Raw genomic sequence first — 22,087 nt, forward strand, 5'->3', positions numbered from 1 at the left:
CATTTGCTTATTACTGGAGTTCTTTTAATGTGAAGGAAATGAGCCCTTTTCATGTAGTTTTCCTGTTTGTCCCTTGCCTTTTGACTTCAAACGTTTCTTCAAATAGTTTTATGGTTTAATCAGTCACATTTTAAAACTTTCATCTACCTGGAATTTATTTTACTTATTTATTTTTTAAAAAGATGACCAGTAAGGGGATCTTAACCCTTGGCTTGGTGTTGTCAGCACCACGCTCAGCCAGTGAGCAAACCTGCCATACCTATATAGGATCTGAACCCGTGGCCTTGGTGTTATCAGCACCACACTCTCCCGAGTGAGCCACGGGCCGGCTCCTGGAATTTATTTTTGAATAAGGAGTTAGGTACACTTGAGTCTGAGGAGGGACCCAACAATCTGTCTTTTTAAAAAGCTCCCCCAAGTGATTCTAATGCATAGCTGTTGGTTTGGACACCACTGTCTTTGATTCTCCTGAATCCCATCCCACGGGGACCCATGTGGAGACTCCAGCACCCCTAGGAGGAAGAATTTACAAGCAGTCTTGGTGGAGCTGTACTCCAGATCACAGTCTCTGTGCACAACCAGACAGTACCATCTTTGGTAATGGTGTGGATATGCAACTGCAGACTAGAATTGTCGACACCGCCCCAGCTACCGTCTGTCTATGATCTCTGCTTGCTCCTGCCAAACTCACTTGCCCGCTCCCACGTACCAGGGCCTGGGTACTCTGGGACCCACAAGTGGCTGCGTCAAACTGTGGAGCAGTTTTAGGAGTTTTAGAGGCTGTAGTGCACGTGGCATGGTAGTATCTGAGGCTATTTTTGTCCCCACTGGCACTAATGATAGTTCGTTGGCTATTTTACCTAATTTTCTGAGAAGAGTATTGTTTCCAAACCCTAAGTATACTTTGAGTGAAATACCTCTCTTTTCAATCCAAGCTCAATGCTGCCACTATTAAATGATCTTGTGAATTCCTTCCCTTTTAAAATGGAAGATTTAATTTACCAAGATCTTAGGCTTGGTGTCTAGATCAAATTTCTTGGCACGTGACACATAATGTCAATTCCAATTCTTAACATAGTGATGGGCCCCAGATCCTGAAGCCCTCTGTTGGAGGGCTCAGAGTCAGTAAAACACACTTCAGTAAAATCCTACTTCTAAGACTCACACCACACAGGGCTATTGACTAAAGTGTCCCTTCCTCTCCTCCACCCCCAACACCAGTTAAGTACCTATCTTCTTTGTGGCTCCCAAGAAATCTCATTTATGTTTTAGCAACTAAAACCATATCCCTGCATCCAGGAAGGGACACCTGAGCTGGTAACAAGCCAAGCATTAGCCTAGCTGAGCAGCCACACAAAAATTAACTAGCAAATCACAGGAGTGCTCAGGCCCACCATGTGTAGGCCAGGCCTTGGGAAGGTAGGAAAGTCACTCTCCTCAGTAACTTTGGTGAACACACCAACAGCATCAGCCGGAGGGTCATTACAGCAGCTTTAACATTTTGTGCCCCAGGAGAGGAAGAGCCACAGCAGTCCTTGCTGCACCATTTGCTGTCTTTCCACATCCCTCTAATGAGGCTGGTAAGACTCTCAATGACATTCCCATGGGTGGCTTTACTAGGGTAACATCTGGCTTTTACATGACCTTCCCTCCTCCTACAGCTACAGCAGGAATTCAAAACTTCCATTTTGGGGATTAAATAGGATGAGAGCCTGCCACTCTTTGGGGGAACAGGGGTATAAACTGAGTGAAAGGAAAACATAAAAGGCCAGTGGTCAAGGTCAGACAAGAAGGTAGATCTACAACACATAGTAATTGCTGTTATTGAATTTATTAAAATAAGTTGACTGCCAAATGTGGTACTATATTTCTAACCTGTAACTATGCAACTTGTCACAGGTCAAGGTGGGAAGGGGAACACCTATGGTCTCTACAGGTAAGGCTCAAAAGGCCTCATGTACCTTCCCTGGGCACTGGCCGTGACAGGACAGGTCAGTCTGGCATAATGGTGTTCTTCAACAGGAGTTCCGAGCACCTTACATTTGCAGCCGAGTCTGGACATTCAGGGTGGGTTGAGCAGATGCCCACTGTCTGCACCAGAGAATACAGCCTCGGCCTCATCCGTCTTTTTCCTTCTACTACCTATGTGTGGGCTAGATCCACTATTCTTTGCGAGAACCTAAAGCAAACTATCCAGGACTCATGAACCATCTGGAATGGATACACTGTAAAAATTTCCCGATGCCTAATTATTTCAAGATACTTTATTTTTAAAACAGGTCACAACGCTAAGCTTTTGGCCCATTCTGCCATTGTACAAGCTACAAATGCTTGCTCAGCAGCTGAGGGGCACTCCTTAAGTAGCATGTTTGAAAAGTGAATAAAAATCCATATAAAACAAATATTCAAATAGATTCCATAGGAACACATCTCCTAGTCTTCCACGCTGCTGCACTTGTGCCAACCCTACTCCACAAAGACATTTCAAAACTAGCAGTAATTAAGTTAAATGGTCCCCCCAAAGCCTTTAATTCAAGCTAAATTTGCAGTTAATAGCTACAAGAATGTATCTACACATTAATACTAGCAGAAGCACATGCTGCTGGGTGACGTTTCATTCCACTTTCCCAAGCACAAGACACAGGCAGAGTGCTGACATCCTGCTCCTCTACTTCGGGTGGGAAGTCATGGTTCTGGATCTGCTGCATGAGTTGCCTGAGAGAGAAGGAAGTGGCATATTCAAAAACCCTGAGTCACCCATAACTGGGCAGTAGTGCATGAGAATAACTTATTCATGGGAGTATTTACTTCCTTGCTTACCAGGTCATCAGGAAGCAATTTGATGTATTTCTAGAGCAAGCATTTCAGACTTACTTTTTTCATAGTAAGAAAAACACAAGTCTCATGCATTAACTTAAATATCCTTAAATATTCCAGTTACTTAGAAATACCTAACTGGTCTTTTCTAAAACCTTTCTTAGGAAAAATATGAGAAGAAATACAAGTCAGTATTACTGGAAAGATCTTCCTTCCATTTGTCTGTATTTAATCCTAGGCAAAACAATTTCTTGTGTTTTTTGGGTGGCTGGCCGGTAGGGGGAGGTCATCTGAACCTATAAACTTGGTGTTATAAGGCTCTAACCAAATGAGCTAACCAGCCAGCCCCAATCTTATTCAACTAGACAAAAGCAAACATAAATCCAAGAAGGTGACTATTCTTGTGAGAACCATAAACACACAGTATCTCACTTACCATGCTGGTCTTGACATCACATAGTAGATGGTTGGCCTCTGGAATCCATTGAAAGTAGAAGCAGCAGCAACAGTGTAAGCGCCCATGTTTTCAAAGAGCATCCAGTCACCCATATGCATTTCGGGCAGGTCACAGCGCTCAACTATTCGATCGAGGCCATCACATGTTGGTCCCCATATGCTAGATGAATAATACTTCTCATCTGGTTTGGGTCTCTATATAAAGATAAAGTGCTACTTAATTATACTTGTGACCAATCATCTCAACTGTTTCCTACAGTATGTTCAGAAGTTACCTTTTGCAGAAGGGGCTTTACATGTGCATGATCATAAAGGATGCAATTAAACGATCCATATACTCCATCATTCACATAATACATAAAGGTTTGTTCACTTGACTCATCTTCATCTAGAAAAGCAGATTAACCATAATTACCACTTTTTTTTTTTTGAATCAACTTTCAGTTATACATGCAAAGAGTCATCTTTTATACGTACCATCAGAACCTGTCTGTTCCTTTAATACAAGTTTTTTGGCAATGATATTAACTGCAAGTGTGAAAGCTGATGCAACATAATATCTGCCCGGCTCAGCTATGATTCTCACTCCAGAGTCTGACGGAAAATACTTGTCCAATGCTGGGTTGATTACACTGGTGATCTAAGAGAGTGAGACAGAAAAGAGCAGCCATTCATTACGGGGAATTCACACGCAGAAGAAAGATCACAGTGCTCTGTAACATGACATGATGAGAGCAGGCATCAGCAAAGAGGTTTATCATCAAGTAACAAAAGCAAAAAAGTAAACATCTGCCTGGAAACCAGTCTGCCTATCGCTGTTGTTTCACTTTGATTCCCCTCTGCGTATTTTCTTTATCCTTTTTAAGATATCGTGGGTATGATTTTCTCAAAGAATAGTATAAAACCAGTTATTACCTAGTGAGGTCTCAAGGTCCCCAAATATTTTTATTTAGCAAATACATGCCAACAGGATAAAAATTCTTCTATTCTGCCTACCTCACATAATTTTAAAAAATAAGAATGTGGATTTATTTTATAAACTCAAGCACCATATAATGGTTTAACTTCCTAAGTGCTTAAATATTTAAAGCATTTCAAGGAAAGGAAATACAATATGAAGACCAGCAAAGCACATTTGGGGTAATGGACTAAAGTCAGTACTGAAGTCAACATATTCCCTAGTGATTTCACAGAAACATTTTTTTTTTTTTTTTGTCGTTTTTTCGTGACCGGCACTCAGCCAATGATTGCACTGGTCAGTCCTATATAGGATCCGAACCCGCGGCGGGAGCGTCGCCGCGCTCCCAGCGCAGCACTCTACCAAGTGCGCCACGGGCTCGGCCCCACAGAAACATTTTTTAATGTGATCAATTATCCAAGAGTTCTAGGATAACTGACTCATTTCAGTTTAGAAAACCAAACGGTACTACTAATTTTAGATAGCACAGAGAAGTTACTCAAAATATCACACCAAGACATTTATTTTCATGTTTAGACCCTTTTTGTATTAAACAGTTTTGAAATATTGCATAAAGGAACTTACAAAAATAGCTACTGTACATAATAGTTGTGTTATAAATTACCTCTTCAAATTTAAGCTTCACATCTTCAGATCCAGGAAAGCCACCACCAATATCAAGCAGATACATGCTGAAACCAACCTCAGCCTAGAGTCAAGAAAATTAAGAAGTCAAACAGCCAGATTCATAACAAGTAACAAGAATATATGCAGCATGGTAGATCTCAAATGTGGGGGAAAAAAATGTATGCAGAAGAGTTTAAACTTCTGTAATATGAAACTGACTTCTACAAAAGGTTAACTGTAGAATTAAAACTAGCTGTCAGTAACTTCACTAATGGAGTTATGTGTACTCACTCCCATGTCAAAGACACAGCGGGCATCAGAGACTGCCTGCACGAAAGTCTCAGGATCAGTACAGCCACTTCCCACGTGGAAGCTGGGGTGAAAAGAAATGAGATGCCATTTTTCACTACTTCTTGAAATAACTATTTCATGGAAGAAAGCCTATCACACAGGCATTGTTTAACATCTTAGTCTCTATGCCGCCAAGACCTCACCTGACACCAATGACATCAATATTCAGCTCTTTTGCCCGTTCCAAAAGAAGCCTGCTGGCTTTGAGTGTGGCACCAAATTTAACACTGAGGCGACAGACTGCTTTGGAATCATCAGTGGCAATCCGCAAAACCAGCCTAGAAGAAAAGCGTATCAGATGTCTCATGACAGAAGATCACTTACAGCCATGGCTAAAATAAAGAGAATCCTGTCTTAAATATTGTTTCTGATACTCTGTGGTTTAAATCTAATATGGTTTTATTAATCAATACAGGATTTAAACTACTTTCTATTAAAGTACAGAAACAGAATAATTTAGAAATTTAAGTTTGTTTGACAAGAATCCACATATCCCATGCCCGACCATGCCCTCAAAGGGAGGAATGACTCACTTTGCCTTTGGATGTGCTCTGGCAACTTTCATCAACTCAACTTCACTATCAAAAGTCATCATCTGGACTCCGTTACTGGCAGCATACTTAATTTGAGACACTTGTTTACAAGGATTTGCATAGATAATCCTCTCTGGGGGCACCCCAAGACTCTGCACCAATTGTATTTCAGTCTGAAAAAGAGGAGTTGTATCATGTTACACATAAGTAGCTAAAATAAGTGGAATAAACAGAAAAGTTGTTATGTGTGCCCCCTGCCACCTCCTTCATTAGCATTTATTGTTCAAGAAACACAACTTTCATCTGCCCTGTAGAGAAAACCAGGACCATTTTATATAACTAATTTCAAATCCTCCTGCTTTTGCTTACCTTGCTAGCACAGTCAAATCCTGTCCCGACAGCAGCTAGGGTTTTCACTATGGCTCTGCTATCATTACATTTGACTGCATAGAAGGGGGTGACACGAGGAAGAGCTTTTAACCATCTTAGATGTTTCTTTAGAATGTCTCCAAGGTCTGCGACATAGAAGGCATCCTTATCATCCTAGAACACGAGTGGTTACAGGTAACTTGTTAGCAGCCTCACAATAGCCACACTAATAGGCAGCCTGTCTTTCCCAACATTCTCAGTGAATCTTACTTTTTATTTTAGTCACTGACACAAATATCACCATTATCACTGGATAATCCACAGCCAATTAAATTCTAAATCCCCTAACAAGACATGCAAGCTCCAATACACTTCCTTAAGACCCTACTGAAGTTTCCCACTTGCCCAGCATTCTCAGATGCACTGCCAGCATGGGCCTCACATACTTACAGAAGAAGAAACTTCATTAATTTTTTGGTCCAGAATGTCCTTGGCAGTAAAGCCTTCATCGAGGAAGTGGCAGTCAAACTCTTCATTACTAAAGTTGTTCATGGTTTCTCAATGTTCCTCTGAAACACAACAAACTGCAAATGGAGTGGAGAAATTCACTCAGAAGCCTTAGCCATACTATTCTTAACAAGATTACCCTGCAACAAAAGTGTAAGCTGAGTACTTACACGGAAAACGAAGAGATGGAATTTAAACAAATTATTTCCAGCTTCTTACAAAGGCAATTCTCCAGGAATTCCAAATCCCACTGTGTATGTCCTCAGAGCAGCAGTGGAAATGTTCTGATAAATAGAAACACACAGAATTTTCCTTAGAAAGACAGAATCTACCTTAGGATCACATCCGGTTGAAATATGGAGCACTGACTGAGCATACACAAAAAGTAGGGTTAATCAAGGACCCAAAGGAAATAGATCACTCTGGTGTGGGAATCCCAATTATCTCTAGATGTAAGTCACATGATTCCGTAAACCTTTGCAATATATATCTGAAGACACACATATTTAACATTAGGTTTTTTCAAAGCAGCACACTGAAATTCCATATACGAGTATAGCACATTTCAAAATAAGCATTTCAAATATTTACACCCCAAAATTGTACAATGCAGCTAAGAAGCTCGCCTGTACTTAAGCTTACTAATATGGAAAAAGGTTTTATAATGGTCAGTCTGCTTTAATTCAGAGCTGTTTCAACTCTTCAGAAACTTAAATAGCATCATAGCAATTACATATAGCCATATAAACATCTTGCTATTTCCTACTTTCACTAAGTCTTACACAAATGATTTTCAGTGACTAATAGAAATGTCTAAGGCATTCAACTTACTGAGTGCTCGTAAGTTTCCTGAGAATTTCATGAGCTAATTTTCATGTTATATTAGCTGGGCATATATTGTTTAAAACCTCACCTTCAAATCAACTTAACACGTTCTATTACAGTTGTTGTTATCTGATCAGAAATCAATATCCTTGAGCCAATGTTGCCCACCAGATTACTACTGTCCTTACAGACACTCCAGTATTTGCTTAGCTATGAATGATAACCACATGGAAGTAATTTTTGGTTAACTTTATGCATAACAAGAGTAAGCAAGAACATCATGCTAGTAACAAAAGCCACTGCCCTTAGCCTTCATGAAATGACACTGGTGAACCGGTTATCTTAAAATTACGAATTTCTGCCAGGTAGGGCCTTCTTCTTTCCCATTGTGCAGCCCACTTCAGTGCCAGCAGCCTATGGGAACAGAGGCCAGGCAATGGTTCGGGGTCACAGTATGCTCTGGCATGGGGCACTATGAGAGGCCCAGGGGGATGAGCCTGTCATAAATCCAAACCCATGCATGGTAGAACTAGCTTTAAGACTCAAGCTAATGTGACTTTCTGGCATTGTCAACCTCATGAGTTGCCTAAATAACCCCTAGGAGAAGGCAAGAGACTAAAAGAAGCAAACCCATTTTTGTCTATATAAAAATAACATTTACAATTTACTAATGAACAGGCTCAAAGGGTAGAGACTGAGTTATTTAAGGTCTTGTTAAATATTTTTAAGGCAACGTTCAGGCTTTAATTTGGAAAGTTTTTATTTGAAAAACACTGTATTTAGTATTTTCCTTTACTGTACCTTTAAAGTTTTATTTGAATAATTTACTTGAATAAATTTCACCTAAGAACATCTTTTGGTCTTCCGAATAGCTAAGCTTATTTAAATTGTTGAATTAATTAACACAAGATGGTAATGTTATAAGAGGTATGGACTAAATCAAACAGAAACTTTGAAAACATTTCACAAGTCAATTTAATTCTGCCCAATTTTAGGTTTGAATAATGTAAGCCAACACATTCTTTGTCTGACCCAGACATTCCTGGGAGGTTCTGCGCCCCACACTTTCACAATTATTTAAGACTCTCAAACAACACAACCAGCCTGTTTTGAAAACCTTAGGGCTGGCTCCTATGTGGACGGTTGTCCGCCTGAGCCAGGCTTTTCTTAACTCACTAAGTCACTCCGAGTCCTTAAATAAACAATCCTAAGTCACGGCTAGTCGAGTATTCGCCATCATAGGCTATCTTAGCTCTAGCCACCCCCGAGGCTTTTCCCATCGGTGTCATCTGCTCTGTACACACAGCAAAAAGAACTAAAAAGAAGAGAGAAAAAAAGAGCAGGACAGCGAGGCACAAGGGTGCGCCTGGTCCCGGGACCGCGTCGCGCGGGCTCCCCTGCACCTGCCGCGGGGCTGGGACAGAAAACGGCTGTTGAAGGAACCCGAGGGCCTTCTCAACGGCTTCCGGCCGCCCTGGCTCGGAAACCTCCGCTGACGTGTTCGGGGAGAGGCGACACGCGGGGACCGGGGGACTCCGCAAGGGCCCCTCCAGCACGCGCTGCCCCGGGCCGGGGAACGGGGCGCAGGACGCGCTCTGTCGCCGGGCGGGTGGCCGCGGGTCAGCACCCCCACTTCACAGAGAGGTCACTGGGCCCGGAGGGCGCGGCTGACCAAGGTCACGGCCCGGCGCGAACTCCCAAGCCGCGGCCGGCCTGCGACCACGTGTCTCCGGCAGGCTGCCCCGGCGCGGGTCTGTCCCCGGATCCTGGGCCCCGCCGGGACACGTGGTCCCCGCCCGCCCGGAGCCTCACCTCGCCTCGCCTCGCCTCGCTCACCTCAGAGCGCCCGGACGCCGCGGGCCGGCCCCATGGAGACGCCGCCGCCCGCCCGGAGCCGGAGGAGCGCTCGGCCGCCCCGCCGCCGCGTCCCCGCCGCCCCCGCCGCGCCGTCAGCCGCCTCGCTCCCGCCCGCCGGAGACGCCGGCCCGAGGTGGCGCCGGAGCTGCTGGCTGAGGGGCGGCCGGCGGCGGCGGCTGGAGGGACTGACAAAGCCCGACGGCGCGCCGCTCCGTACTTATAGCGCCCCGCGTGTCGTCATGGAGACGCACCAGCTCAAACCAGCCGCGATCGGTTCCGTCCGGGAGACCTCCGCGGGAGGGGCGGGGGCTCGGTGGCTGCCAACCCGGGCCGGCCGGAGGGGCGGGGGGCGCGGGCGGCTGAACGTCAGCGCCGCAGGGAGACGCGTGCCCGCCCGCCCCGCCCGCCCCGCCCGGCCCTGCGGCAAGTCCGCGCACGCGCACGACGCCGCGGGCGGCCGCCAGCCGCTGCCCCGGAGCAGCTCCGCGCACGCGCACGACGCCGCGGGCCTCAGCCCCCGGGCTGCTAGCCCTGCCCTCCGCCTGGTCCAGGAGGCTGTCGCCGCCGAATTGCCAAATCTACCGCTGTCGCGCCACGCAAAACTGTACTTCTACGTGGCATTCAGTGCCTCGAGCACTAGGGCAGAAAAAGAAAGTCGCTGCGCAACCGAGGCCCGGTGCGCCCCGCCGGCGGCGAGGTGCGCGCGGGCCTGGTGGACCCGCCGGGCGGGCCCTGGCCCCTGCTGCCCGGAGCCTCCTCTCCGAGGGAAGAGACCCAGAAGTGGTGCTGGGGCACCTCCGCTCGCACCAGCCAGGCAGCAGAGACGCAGAGGGGGAAGGGGCCTGCCGAGATCGGTATCCTTATTAGGCTGGACTCATCTGAGGGCCTTAGGGGCGGCGGTGGGAGGAGACGGGTCCTGAACACCAAGCTGCCCACTGACCTTTACTGCTCTGGATGGAGCCCATCAATAACCAGACATCGGTAAGGGCGGCGGCAGTTGGCACTCTTTGAGACAGGGTTATGGAAGTCCTACCGCTCCAAATGTCTAAGCAGTGAATACATATGGCAAAAAGCCACTTAGGAAATTAGGAGACCCCAAAGGCCCCAGTGGTTGCCTCTGGGGGTGGACTTGGCCAGTCACCCCAGGCCATCCCCAACTGCCTGCTCCAGGCAGGGACTGGAATTGAATACATTTGGAGCATGATTTTTCTCTAACTTTCACCGTTCATTTTCTTAAGGACAAAGTTCAACAGACAGGATTAAGGCCCATCCTAGGGTGTGGGTTGTCACAGATTGGAGGGCTGCCCATGAGGGGTTAGAGAGAGTGCAAATCTAGCCCTGGCCATGCGATTTTTTTGTGCAGGGGGACCCTGGAGGAGCTCAGCGCTGTAGCTCAGCTCTGCCCCAATTCACTGTGTGATCTTAGACAAGTCACCTTCCTTCTCTGAGCCTCAGATAACCCAAGAACCTCAACAGCCACAAAATTCTCTGAGGTTTTGAAAAACCTTGGTACCCGCGGCCAGCTCTGGGACATAGTGAATACTTGGTGATGAATGAGTGATCCAGCTCTCCTTGGAGCATAGGCTTCCACAGAAATAAGAACAGGGAAAACAGCATAAGCAGAAATGAGTCTTAGTGTGTAGAAGGATGTGATGGACCCTGCACCCTCTTCTCTTGGACACCCTGATCGGCTTTATTTTTAGATAGTCCTTGAGCAACCACTGGGTGACAAGTACGACAGGCTAGAGGCAGGGAGGGAGAAGGGACTTCTCTCCACCCTTAACAACCTTAATTTTTCCCCAAGCAATGAGATTACCATCCAGACCCATCAGAGAACATTATAGCTTCAAGTGCTAAATGGTGAAGAGATATTTGTCCCTGTCTGCGAAGAAACATTTCGTTCTGATGACATTCTGGAAGTCTCCTGCATGGCCTGCATACCCAGCTCTCCAGGGCACATCCAGCAATAGGCCATCCAAACACTGCCCTGGTTATGCAGCCTCTTCCTGGCAGAGGGGTTCAGATGTCTCGGCATATGGGATCCCTGTAGGAGCCTGGCCTGGAGGAAAGGATGGGGATGGGTAGATCATGATTCTCCTGTAGGTTGAGAAGCATTAACTGGAACGCAGAGGTGTGTTCTTGGTGCAGGGAGCCAGGTGGTCTGTCTATCTGCTGAACACATAAGCCACTCATACACCATGCCTCTCTTGCATACCCACCCCAGACATGCAAAGTCTTGAACACATGCTGCGGTCTCCTCTGGGGAGGCCAGGCGTTGCCTGGACGACCCAGCTGGGAAAGCAGAGCCAGGAAAGAAGAAGTGCTGCTTCCTCCAGGCGTGGGCCCTGCCAGCTGCAGGCAGACTCTCTCAGAGAGGCCTTGACAGTGGGCCTGGGAGTCGGCAGGGCCTGAGTCATGAAACCCAACTACTAACGTGGATTCAAGAACATAAATTGGTGGTGACTAAACCTGGCTCTGATCAAAATGCATGACTTTATTGTCTTTCAGTGTATTTTCAGTGGACTTCATCCTCTTCCTTATTATTTTTTTCTTTAAGAGAAAAGCAACAGATCTAGTAAAATATGTGATGCAAAACACCAAGAAGTTACCCCTCCATGGAGATGAGATGTTTGTGTGAGGTGCGGAAATCATAAAGGAAGTGAATAAAAGCATTGAAACCTCAATGGACAGGCTACTAGAGCTGTACCTTAGTCATCCCACCCAAGGTCTGAGAGCAGCTCCCCCCTGCCCTGCTGCGCTCAGCACCCAGCTTGTTGTGAGGCACCAGACATCACTTCCTCTGCCGGCAGGCTCCCTTGCTGTGAACGTGGTGGTTGGATTGGATGAAAAAACCTTAGGCTCTTGTGCTCTCATGTTCTGAGAAATTTCTGACTTCTTTTGTAAACAGAACTGTGTATAAATCCACCGACCAAATCTGAGCCCAAAATGAGGACGTGTCTGATGAAGGAGGTATTTTTTCTTAATTGTTAACTTATTTAGATGGAAGGACTTATAAAGGCATATAGTGATTACAAATTTAAGGAGTCACCCTTATTGGAAAGAATTAACACAAAGGACAATCCATTTATTCAATATTGGAATATTCAACATTGAGAGCTTTCTGGAAAATAGGTTTGTGTTCTGCTTACCTGTCCACAGTCATGCTGCTTCACCAAATTCCTTCCAGAAGTCTGGGAAGAGTTGGCTATGGAGTAAGGCTCGTGACATCCAGCCACATGAGGACTTTGGGAGTGCAGGACCTGTCCTGGCAAGGGCACCATAACTCAGGACACTGGGTAATGGGGACCAGTCATGGGATACCCTAGTCACATCTGGATGTTTGACCAAAAAATAGTGCTCTGCAGCTCCATCACCCAGCAGTACTCTAGCCTGGCGCTTGCATGGCTTTAGGTGTTTCCAAAAGTCTGATCAACCTTCTGAGGCTGAAAGTGTGCCATCTTTGCCGATTATCCAAATGCTGCCCGAGGCATAGAAAGCAGCTTCCAGGGGACCCTCCTTACTCTGAGTAATGGTGGCATCATCAGAGAAGTGGCTTTCCTCCAAAAGTATCTGCTGGAAGCAGAAGACACCCATAGGTGAGTGGAAGTCCCAGAATGTTTGTTTTATAAAGCACTGTTGCATCACAGCCCCACCTTGCCCCAACCCTGGTGTGGCCCACTGGGACAGGGGCCAAAGGGCAGGAACTGGGCCAGGACCTCCTGGAGCCCAGCAGGGCCCTGGGGCAGGTCAGTGGCTACACAGTACAGTGCAGAGAAGAGGTAGCTTCTGTCCAGAGGTTGAGAAGGAAGGGTTCCTTTTGACTGGCAAATTGGCACGAAGCTTTGCTTCCCACAGCCTTGTCTTTTCAGTGGGCTGAAGTCAGAGTCCCAGTACGTGTGTGCCAAGCCAGCAATCAGGCGTGCCACCTAACGTAGGCAGAAGGTTTGAGATCTGGCCACTTTACTCATTTATTTAAAACCCTTCACTGGTGCCCCCTGCTCCACAGAGTCAAGTCCAAAGATGCCCAGGACCCACCCAGCCTTGTCTCCTGCCACTCCAGCCGCCTTGGAGGGCTGCAGACTGCAGAGCCACTGTTGTCCTGCAGACTCTGCCCCCTGCAGTCATGGGTCACAGGATATGGGCATCTTTGCCTTCCTGCCTCGTTCCTGCCCTCCCCAACCCTCCCCACCACTCTCCTCTTGAAGTCAAGACCATGATTATCTGCACATATTCAGTTTCTAGCCCGATACCTGGTACACACAAGTCACTCAGTATTGTTAAGCTGAAACTGAAAAATCTTAACTGAAAAGTCTGTCATTTGTGGTTGCTGTATGAGTGATGAGCTTATGGGAATTTCTCCCCATGTGCTGTCTAAAAGTAGAGGGACTAAAGATTATGAATATTCTTCCTTTGGTCATGTATTCATTTATTCATACAGTGCATGTCTGTTGAGTGCCTCCTGCATGCAAGTGACGTGCTGGGCGAGGGAAGACCCTCGATGGCTGCAGCTGTGAGCTGGGTTCTTGGGGACTAGCAGGGATCTGATAAGAGCCAAAAGGAACCTAACCATTTGCCTAACACTTAAAGAAAACTGCCTCTTCTGTTTTATTTTCTTCCAAGCTCCTGCTGACTCCCTCTGACCCAACAAGTCACAGCACCTTTGCTGGGTTTGGCCACTGCCCCATTTTTGCCAGAGCCCCACCCCAGTGGGCCCCACCTCTGGGAAGCCCCAGAGCCTGCAAGATTTTTTCCTCCCGTGGCAGGGAATGGCAGATGGAGGGCCCTTGCACAACCTAGGCCTTTTGGAAGGTGTGTGCCTGCCCGGGGCAGTGTGAGCTCCACATCCCTGCTCAAAGTCAAGACCATCTGAAGGGCCTACACAGGGGCTCAGGACAGTCATGAGGGGTGGGGTGCTCTGAAGGGGAGGCTGTCTCTGCTTACACAGCTGTGAGCACTTATTCCATGCCAGGGCTCCTGCCAGATGCCAAGAAGAAGGAGATGAGCCCAACGAGTCCCTGTCCTTAAGGAACTTGTGGTTCAGAGGGACAGCCCACCCCAAGGCTTGTGCTCTGATATGTCTGGTAACCAGGACAGTGGTCACACAGGCTAGCACCATGGGGACCCACGGGCAAAGGAGTTAGAAACGGCCCAGAAAGAAGGGGCTGGGCTTGGAAAGGCTTGTCCAGGGCTGGGGTGAGCTGGGGAGGGGCCCGGGGTACCCAGGACTAGAGCAAGACCTGTGGGCACAAAGAGGCACCCACCCATGTGTCCAGCTTTCCTTAGCGTGAGGACAGAAGGCTGTGTAGGGAGAGCGGGGGTGGGGGGTCACCTGGAGAGCAGCATCTGGTCCCCTGGGTGGGCACCCCTCCTTGTTGTGCAGGCAGCTCAGCTGTGGCCTCAACCTGCATTTCCCAATGGCTTAACCAAATCCTTGCTGACAGCAGGGCCCAGCAATTTTAGAAGGTGTGTTAGCCACCATATGCAGGTAAAAACATTTTCCTTTGGCATACTATGTCCTGTATTGCTCAGGGCCCAAGCAGGCAGTTCAGTAGAGGGAATTTGACACAGGAACTAGTTACAGAGCTAACAGGATATCTAACAACTACAGGAAGCTGCTACCAACCACAGGGTTGGGGATAGAGGGGAGTGGGGGTCCCCCATAGCACTGCAGCTACCTGGGATCTGTCTAGTGGGAACTGGGACCACAGAGACAGCCAATGACCAGAGGGAGCTGGAACCACTGATGGGAAGCCGGGGACACTGCTTGCTGCTCCAAGTGGAGAGTGAGAAGGAGGGAGCAAAAGTGGGGGGTGGGGAGGGAGAGAGGATGAAAAGGAGCCAGGCTTTCCCTCTGCCTATCCTTTGAGTTCTTGCCAGGGCTTCCCCAAAGGAAGCCTGTTGGCAAGAGAGCTGGGTAGTGCAATTTTCAGGGGTCAGTCCCTACCTGCTCCACCTGAGAGAGAAAAGTCACAGTGGGCTGGGGAGTGAGTCTGGGAGCAGACAGGCCAAGGACAGGCTCAGCTTCCTTCCCCAAAGCCTGTCAAAGTCTTCCTTCTGCCCACTCATAGGACACTTCCCAATCAGAGTCCTGGTAAGTGCTGTGTGGCATTTCATATTGACTTAAGCAATAAGGAAAATTAATCACCTCACATAACAAGAAGTCTCCAGGAAGGGAGGCTCCAGTTTCATTTATTCAGAACCTCAAGAGCAACATCAAAGACCTGGGCTGTTTGCATCTTTCTGCGTTTCCATTGCCTGGTGCTGGCCCTGCTCCCTTACAGCTCCAAGGTGGCTGCCCCGCTCCAGGCATCCTCTGCAAACCAAATGACAGCTGTGGAAAGAGGGAAAGGGCATCGCTTCCTCTATGTCTCTTTATCCAATAAATCACGTTTATTAGCATACTTTCCTTCCTGGCTTGTTGGGAAGAATATATACCACATTCCCTTGACTTCCCCCATTCCTAGGAGGGTGGTAGGACTTCAGAGGTTGATTTAAACTGGTTATGATCCACCCCCAGCCCTGGAAGTAGGCTCAGGCCTCCCTTGAAGAGCACGGCCCCTTGGAAGATGCTATCTGTTATGGGTTGAATTGTGTATCCACCCCACCCCACCCCAATCCATATGTTGAAGCCCTAAGCCCCATGTAGTGGATTGAATTATGTCTCCCCAAAACTCCCTGAAGCTTGAATTGTGTCCCCCAAGTTTTATGTAGTAGAAATTTAATCCCCGCTGTGACTGTTGGGAGGGTGGGAAATCCTATTATGGTAATTGAAAGGTGGGGCCTTGAAGAGGTGATTGGATTGCAGGACCATGCCATAGCGAATGGATTAGAAATAGTGGTCAGGGGCGTGGTTCTGAGGGCTGTAAAAGAGAGTCTGTCTCTTTCTCTCTGCTCTCTCCCTGCTCTCTCTGTTTCCACCATCTTACAATGTGAGACCCCTGGGTCACTGTCACCACCACCAAATGGACTTTGGACTTCCCAGCCTCAGAAACTGTAAGCAATAAATTTCATTTTCTTTATAAATTACCTAGTTCCAAGTATTTTGTTATAAGCAATGGAAACAGACTAATACACCCCAATACCTCAGAATGTGACCTTGCTTGGAGATAAGGTCTTTAAAGAGGTAATCAAGGTAAATGAGGTCAATAGGGGAGGGGAGCCCAAATCCAATATGACCTGTGTCCTTATAAATAATGGAAATTTGGACGCACACACACACACTCACACACACACATGGAGAACACCATGTGAACATGAAGGCAGAGATCAGGGTGATGCCTCTACACACCAAGGAATGTCAAAGATGACCAGCACGGTGGCTGTGCCAATTTACAATGTAGGAGAGGTCCTTTTTCCTCCACTTCCTTTTTTTCTCCACATTTGTTTTTTTTGTTGTTGTTGTTGAGTTGTTTGAGTTCCTTATACTGGATATTAGCAGCCATTGTGGGAAACAGTATAGGGGTTCCTCAGGTGACTGAAAACAGATCTACCTTACAACCCAGCTATCCCACTGCTGGGTATATGTCCAAAGGAAATGAAACCAACATCAAAAAGACACCTGCAGTCCCATGTTCATGCAGTACCATTCTCAATAGCCAAGAGACGGAATCATCCTAAATGCCCAGCAATGGATGAATGGATAGAAAATGCTGTGGTGTATATAACACAACAGAGTACTATTCAAGTATAGAAAAAAATGAAGCAGCAACATGGGTGGAACTGGAAACCATTATGTTGAGTTAAATAAGTCAGGCACAGAAAGACAAATATCACATGATCTCACTTATATGTGGAATCTAAGAAAAAAGTGGTTCTCACAGGAGTTGAGAGTAGAATAATGGTTACCAGACACTAAGAGGGGAGGTGGGGAGGAGAGTAGTGTACTGATGGGTATAAAACTATGCTGTCTCGGGGGCAGCCTGTGGCTCACTTGGGAGACTGTGGTGCTGATAACACCAGGGCCATGGGTTTGGATCCCCATATAGGGATGGTCGGTTAGCTCACTTGGGAGAGCGTGGTGCTGACAACACCAAGTCAAGGGTTAAGATCCCCTTACCAGTCACCTTAAAACAAAAACAAAAACAAAAAAATGCCGTCTACCCTAAGTGAACCATCCTGCAGTATATGCATGCATCAAAACAACTCACTGTACCGCACAAATATATACAAGTAAATGTTAAAATATTTTGAATAATATTAATAAGAAAAGATGGCCAGCAGGCAATAGAGCAGATTCTGTTGTTTAAGCCCCTACAGTCTATGGTGCTTTGTTACAGAACCTGAGGAAACTAATACCGTCTTGCACTGCATAATGACGTTTTACTCAACTGCGGACCATGTATGTGATGACAGTCCCATAGATCACATGGAGCTGAAAAATTCCTACCACCTAGTGACGTGGTAGCCGTGATAGCTGTTGTCATCCATTCCTCATGTGTTCATGGTGATGCTGGTGTAAACCTACTGCGCTGACGATTGTAGCAGAAGCTTTTGCAGACCTCAACAAGCTCCTTAAGAAGTATGAAAACACGGATCCCAACTCCGAAAGGTTTTCGTTAATAGAGAGGAATGTTCATGGTGCACTATCTGTTGACAAGCAAATCCACGATAAAAAAATGACACAAACCAAACAAACCACCATGGGCATATTTTGGAAAAGACTGACACCTCCTCACAAAGAGCCTCAGGCCGGTCCGTCGGCAGGTGTCCGTTACCGTAGGAGATGGCAGCTCCGCACATGCTACCGCCCCGAAGACCTTCCAGAGGGACAGGATGCAGCGGTGGAAGGTGGTGATACTGATGATCCTGACCTGTGTAGGACTAGGCTAATTTGTGTCTTTGTGTCTTCGTTTTTAACAACAAAGTTTAAAAAGTATTTTAAAAAATTCTAAAAATAGAAAAATGTTTATGGAATAAGGATATAAAGAAAAAAATTTTTATACAGCTGTACAATGTGTGTTTTAAGCTGTGTTATTACAAGAGTCAGAAAGTTAAAGACAACTAAAAAGTTTATAAAGTAAAAAAGGTAGAGTAAGCTAAGGTTAATTTATTATTGAAGAAAAATATTTTTTAAAAAATTTCATGTAGCCTAAGTGCATGGTGTTTATAAAGTCTGCATAGTGTACAGTAGGGTCCCAGCCTTCAACTTCACCTACTGGCTCACCCAGAGCAACGTCCCGTCGTGCAAGCTCCATTCATGGTACGTGCCCTGGACAGGTGTGCCATTTTTTATCTTTATACCATATATGTATATATATATTTTTTTTTTTTAAAAAGATGACCGGTAAGGGGATCTTAACCCTTGACTTGGTGTTGTCAGCACCACGCTCACCCAATGAGCAACCGGCCATCCCTATATGGGATCCGAACCCGTGGCCTTGGTGTTATCAGCACCACACTCTCCCGAGTGAGCCATGGGCCGGCCCTATACCATATTTTTACTGTACCTTTCCTATTTTACATATGTTTAGATACACAGATACTGTTGTGTTACAGGCCTACAGTATTCAGTACAGTAACATGCTGTGCAGGTTTGTAGCCTAGGAGCACAGGCTGTACCATCTGGCTTTTGTGTAAGTAGACTCTGGGATGTTTGCACAAGGACAAAATCACTAACGATGCTTTTCTCAGAAAATATGCCTGTTGTTACGCAATACATGGTTGTACGCTATCTGAACAGTCAGGAGGGTTCAGCATTTGAGGAAAGAAGAGGACAGCATGGGTTACGGGACTTGAAGCTGCCCCTGAGGTCTCTCCCGCACTCCCACAGTGGTTGTGAAGAGTGAAGATCGTGCATGTGCAGGTGCTCGTTGCAGAAGCTCAGCATGACAGGCAGTGCTTACTGGGCTGTGAGCCAGGGAGCTCAGACCTTGAGGAGGATGGCATTAAAAGACAGTCCAAACAGAAATTCCAGTCTTCCCTCGCTTCTTTTGCAAACATCGAAGGAGGGGTTCTCAGTGCATCTGTAAATCCCTCTCCTTTCTGTCTCCAGCCAGTGAAACTCTTGGGGGCTGCTCATTCTCATCCTAGATCTCTCTTTCCCTTCTGCAGCAAACTGTCCCCGTGTCTCCTCGATAGCCTTTTCCTGCAGGGACACTCACTCCCATATGACATGCTTCCCATGCATCCCTCTTGCCCAGGACGCAGAGCAGGTGTCCATGGGGCGGTGGTCTTCTCTTGTGCTGGAGCATGGTGGGTCTGGGAGCGAGAAGTGGAGTGGGCAAGGTCTTCGTGGAGGAAGGACGAGAGTATCTGAGGGATGAGACAGAATTGTTCAGTGGATCAGTTAGGAGTTTGCTCTGAAAATGTAAGGGTCTGAAGGTTCAGGGTCTTGAATAAATGTTTTCCTCTGACAGTTCAGGGAGGTACAGCAGACTTATTTGTAAATGTCTGCAGAACTCAGCAGACACCCTGGGTATCAAATGTCTCCCCTTATCTGCTGCCTCTCCCAAGGCCACACCCGAAAATGTTCTCTGGGTTGGGGCTGCCTGGCAGACCTGTGATAGGCCGGATCTGGATGAGCCGAGCTGGGAGCTGAGGCTGGAAGAGTCAGGACCAGCTGGATGAGAAGGAAGAGAGGCATGATGAACTGGGTTTCACAAAGATGGGGGCAAACATAGGTCTGGTTGTCCCATCAAGAAGTGACATGTCCCCTCCAGTCTGGGAAGGATTGTGACTTGTTTGAAACCTGTGGAATGTGGCAAAGTCCTTCTGAGACCACATCATAATAGATGATGCAGCTTCTACCTTGTTAGCTGGACAATGGCCTTGGGAGCCCTTGGTCACCTGTAAGATGTTGGGCTACCTTGAGGCCCAGCAGGAAGCCCACATGCAGGTATCTGGATCTCAGCTGAGATGAGGTCCTAGCTGACAGCCAGCACCAACCATCAGACATGTGCATGAGGACACCTCCAGGTAACTCCAGCCCTAAGCCATCAAGTCTCTTACTGCTGGCCACCAAATCTTCCAGCCAAGGTCCCAGACACCATGGAACAGAAACAAACTTGTACCCACTGTTCCTGACCCACAGAATCTATGCATGTCATAGATGGTCGTTGACCCCAGTAAGTTTTAGGGTAATTTGTTACAAAGCCATGTAACTGAAAGAAGCAGCTATGATATTCTTATTTTAAAAATTCTTAGCCTGGACACTCATACCCCAGCAAGAAGTTCTCTCTGGAAGAGCCCAGCTTTGGGGTTAGGTAGATCTGGGTTTAAATATGGACTAGTAGTCAGGATCTCTGGGGACAGAGTGCAGGAGTTTAAATTCTAGCTCCTCGCCGGCAAGTTCATCAATTTCCCTGAACCTCAGTTTCTTCATCTCTAAGTGGGGAAAATAATAGAAGCCACCTCAGAAGGTTGCCATGGGGATTACATGAGATAATGTAGGCACAGCACCAATGTTGTATCTATTGCATTTGACACTGAAACAGTTAATTTTTTGACACCCACTCCTCGGTACAACAAAGCTGTTCTCTGTAATAACATGTAAAAATCAGCAGTAATCATTATTTTCTTAGTTTGTTCTTCAGGTTTAAAACAAAAATAATTTTGAGAAGAAAAGGATTATTTAAATTAGTTAAGCATTTCTTATATAAACTAAAAATGTATAAATTTTATTTACATGTATCAAACAAAAATATCACATCTTACAGTTAATACTTTCACCGTTTAAATCTTCAACACCAAAACTCCGCATGTAATAACAGAATTGAAATAATTCGAACTCTGTTTCTTTGCTTTCACCATTTCAGATGTCATGAGGGTTGAAGACACAAGTCATTCTTGGGCTGAGCTCAGAGGTGGGGTAGCCCACCCTTTGGGACTTTCAGTGCTAAAACCAGGAAAGTCCTGGCTGAACCAAGACAAGCTGGTCAGCCTACTGAAGGATCGAAAAGCATCAGAGACTTACTCTCAAGTGAACATATGCAGCCAAGTCTGTGAATCAGGGGCCAGCCGTGGAACTGGGAGTTCTCTGAATTAATTTAGGTGCAGAATACGTTTATGAAAGGGCGAGTAATGAAAACGTGAAGCTCACATATATATTATTAAAACTCCAGCATAACCGCAGCGATTGTTCAGAACAAAGGACTTTTTTCAGGGAGGAGTATTGTATCAGTGACACTGTTTAGAATTGATGGGCGTGGTGATAATAACAAGCAAAGCAACTTTCAGTCAGTTTTACTATCATTTTTTAATTATCCACAGACAATGCCGTCCTTAGAGCATGGACTGGGGCAGACGGCGCCCGCCCTTCCTAAACCATCACCTGTGGCCTGGCGCAGGCACCTGGAAAGCACAGATGTTAGCTGGCATTACAGCTCGCCGTGCTGCCCTGGGTAAGTCTTTCCACCTCTCCGAGTCTGGGATCTAACCGTTATTTTGTAGGGCTGTTGGTTGTAAGACTATTAGCTGTACTACGAAGTGCCTAGCTCAGGTCTTCACATCGGTAGGGGCTCAACAACTGCCCCTTCTCTCCCTTTCCTCTCTTACCTGCGTCTGCATCTACGTGGTACTGGTTCCCTCACCCGGAATTCCTTACACTGCAATCTTTGCTGAATGAAACGTGCCTCGTCTCCAAGGCGTGAAGCCCCAGTAACCACACTCCTACTGATCTTTCTGCTTCTGGCCTCCTGGCATCCCATTCGCTTGGCCATATCTGGTCTCATCTGGTCTCTGCTTCTTTGTCAAAGTGGAATGTTAGCATTGAGGTGTGTGTGCCACCTTGTCGCCCCATGAGGTTGCACGGTTCTTGGATAACAGTGTTTTCTCTTTGCTGCACCTGTGT

General features: G+C 46.6%; 1 protein-coding gene and 1 non-coding gene across 5 annotated transcripts; both read right to left on the minus strand.

Annotated features, from left to right (window-relative positions):
- Nucleotides 1-2,249: 2,249 nt before the first annotated feature.
- ODC1 (ornithine decarboxylase 1) lies at nt 2,250-9,707 on the minus strand. Of its 4 annotated transcripts, none has more exons than XM_063078138.1 (12): nt 9,552-9,707; nt 6,789-6,902; nt 6,562-6,680; nt 6,112-6,285; nt 5,743-5,915; nt 5,353-5,487; nt 5,150-5,231; nt 4,857-4,940; nt 3,751-3,913; nt 3,549-3,661; nt 3,254-3,468; nt 2,250-2,715 (listed from the first exon to the last, which is right to left on the minus strand). In XM_063078138.1, the coding sequence occupies exons 3-12, from the start codon at nt 6,661-6,663 to the stop codon at nt 2,571-2,573; spliced, it is 1,386 nt and encodes a 461-aa protein (XP_062934208.1). In that variant the 5' UTR covers nt 6,664-6,680; nt 6,789-6,902; nt 9,552-9,707; the 3' UTR covers nt 2,250-2,570. The 4 variants fall into 4 exon arrangements, with proteins under 4 accessions (XP_062934208.1, XP_062934206.1, XP_062934209.1 ...); XM_063078136.1 differs by having other exon boundaries at nt 9,280-9,707; XM_063078139.1 differs by having other exon boundaries at nt 6,562-6,695; nt 9,280-9,707.
- Nucleotides 7,828-7,963, minus strand: LOC134363469 (small nucleolar RNA SNORA42/SNORA80 family). Its single transcript, XR_010021724.1, has one exon. It is a non-coding gene; the product is annotated as a small nucleolar RNA SNORA42/SNORA80 family (small nucleolar RNA).
- Nucleotides 9,708-22,087: the final 12,380 nt, after the last annotated feature.

Source organism: Cynocephalus volans, chromosome 14 (genome assembly GCF_027409185.1).
Source record: "Cynocephalus volans isolate mCynVol1 chromosome 14, mCynVol1.pri, whole genome shotgun sequence".
NCBI lineage: Eukaryota > Metazoa > Chordata > Mammalia > Dermoptera > Cynocephalidae > Cynocephalus > Cynocephalus volans.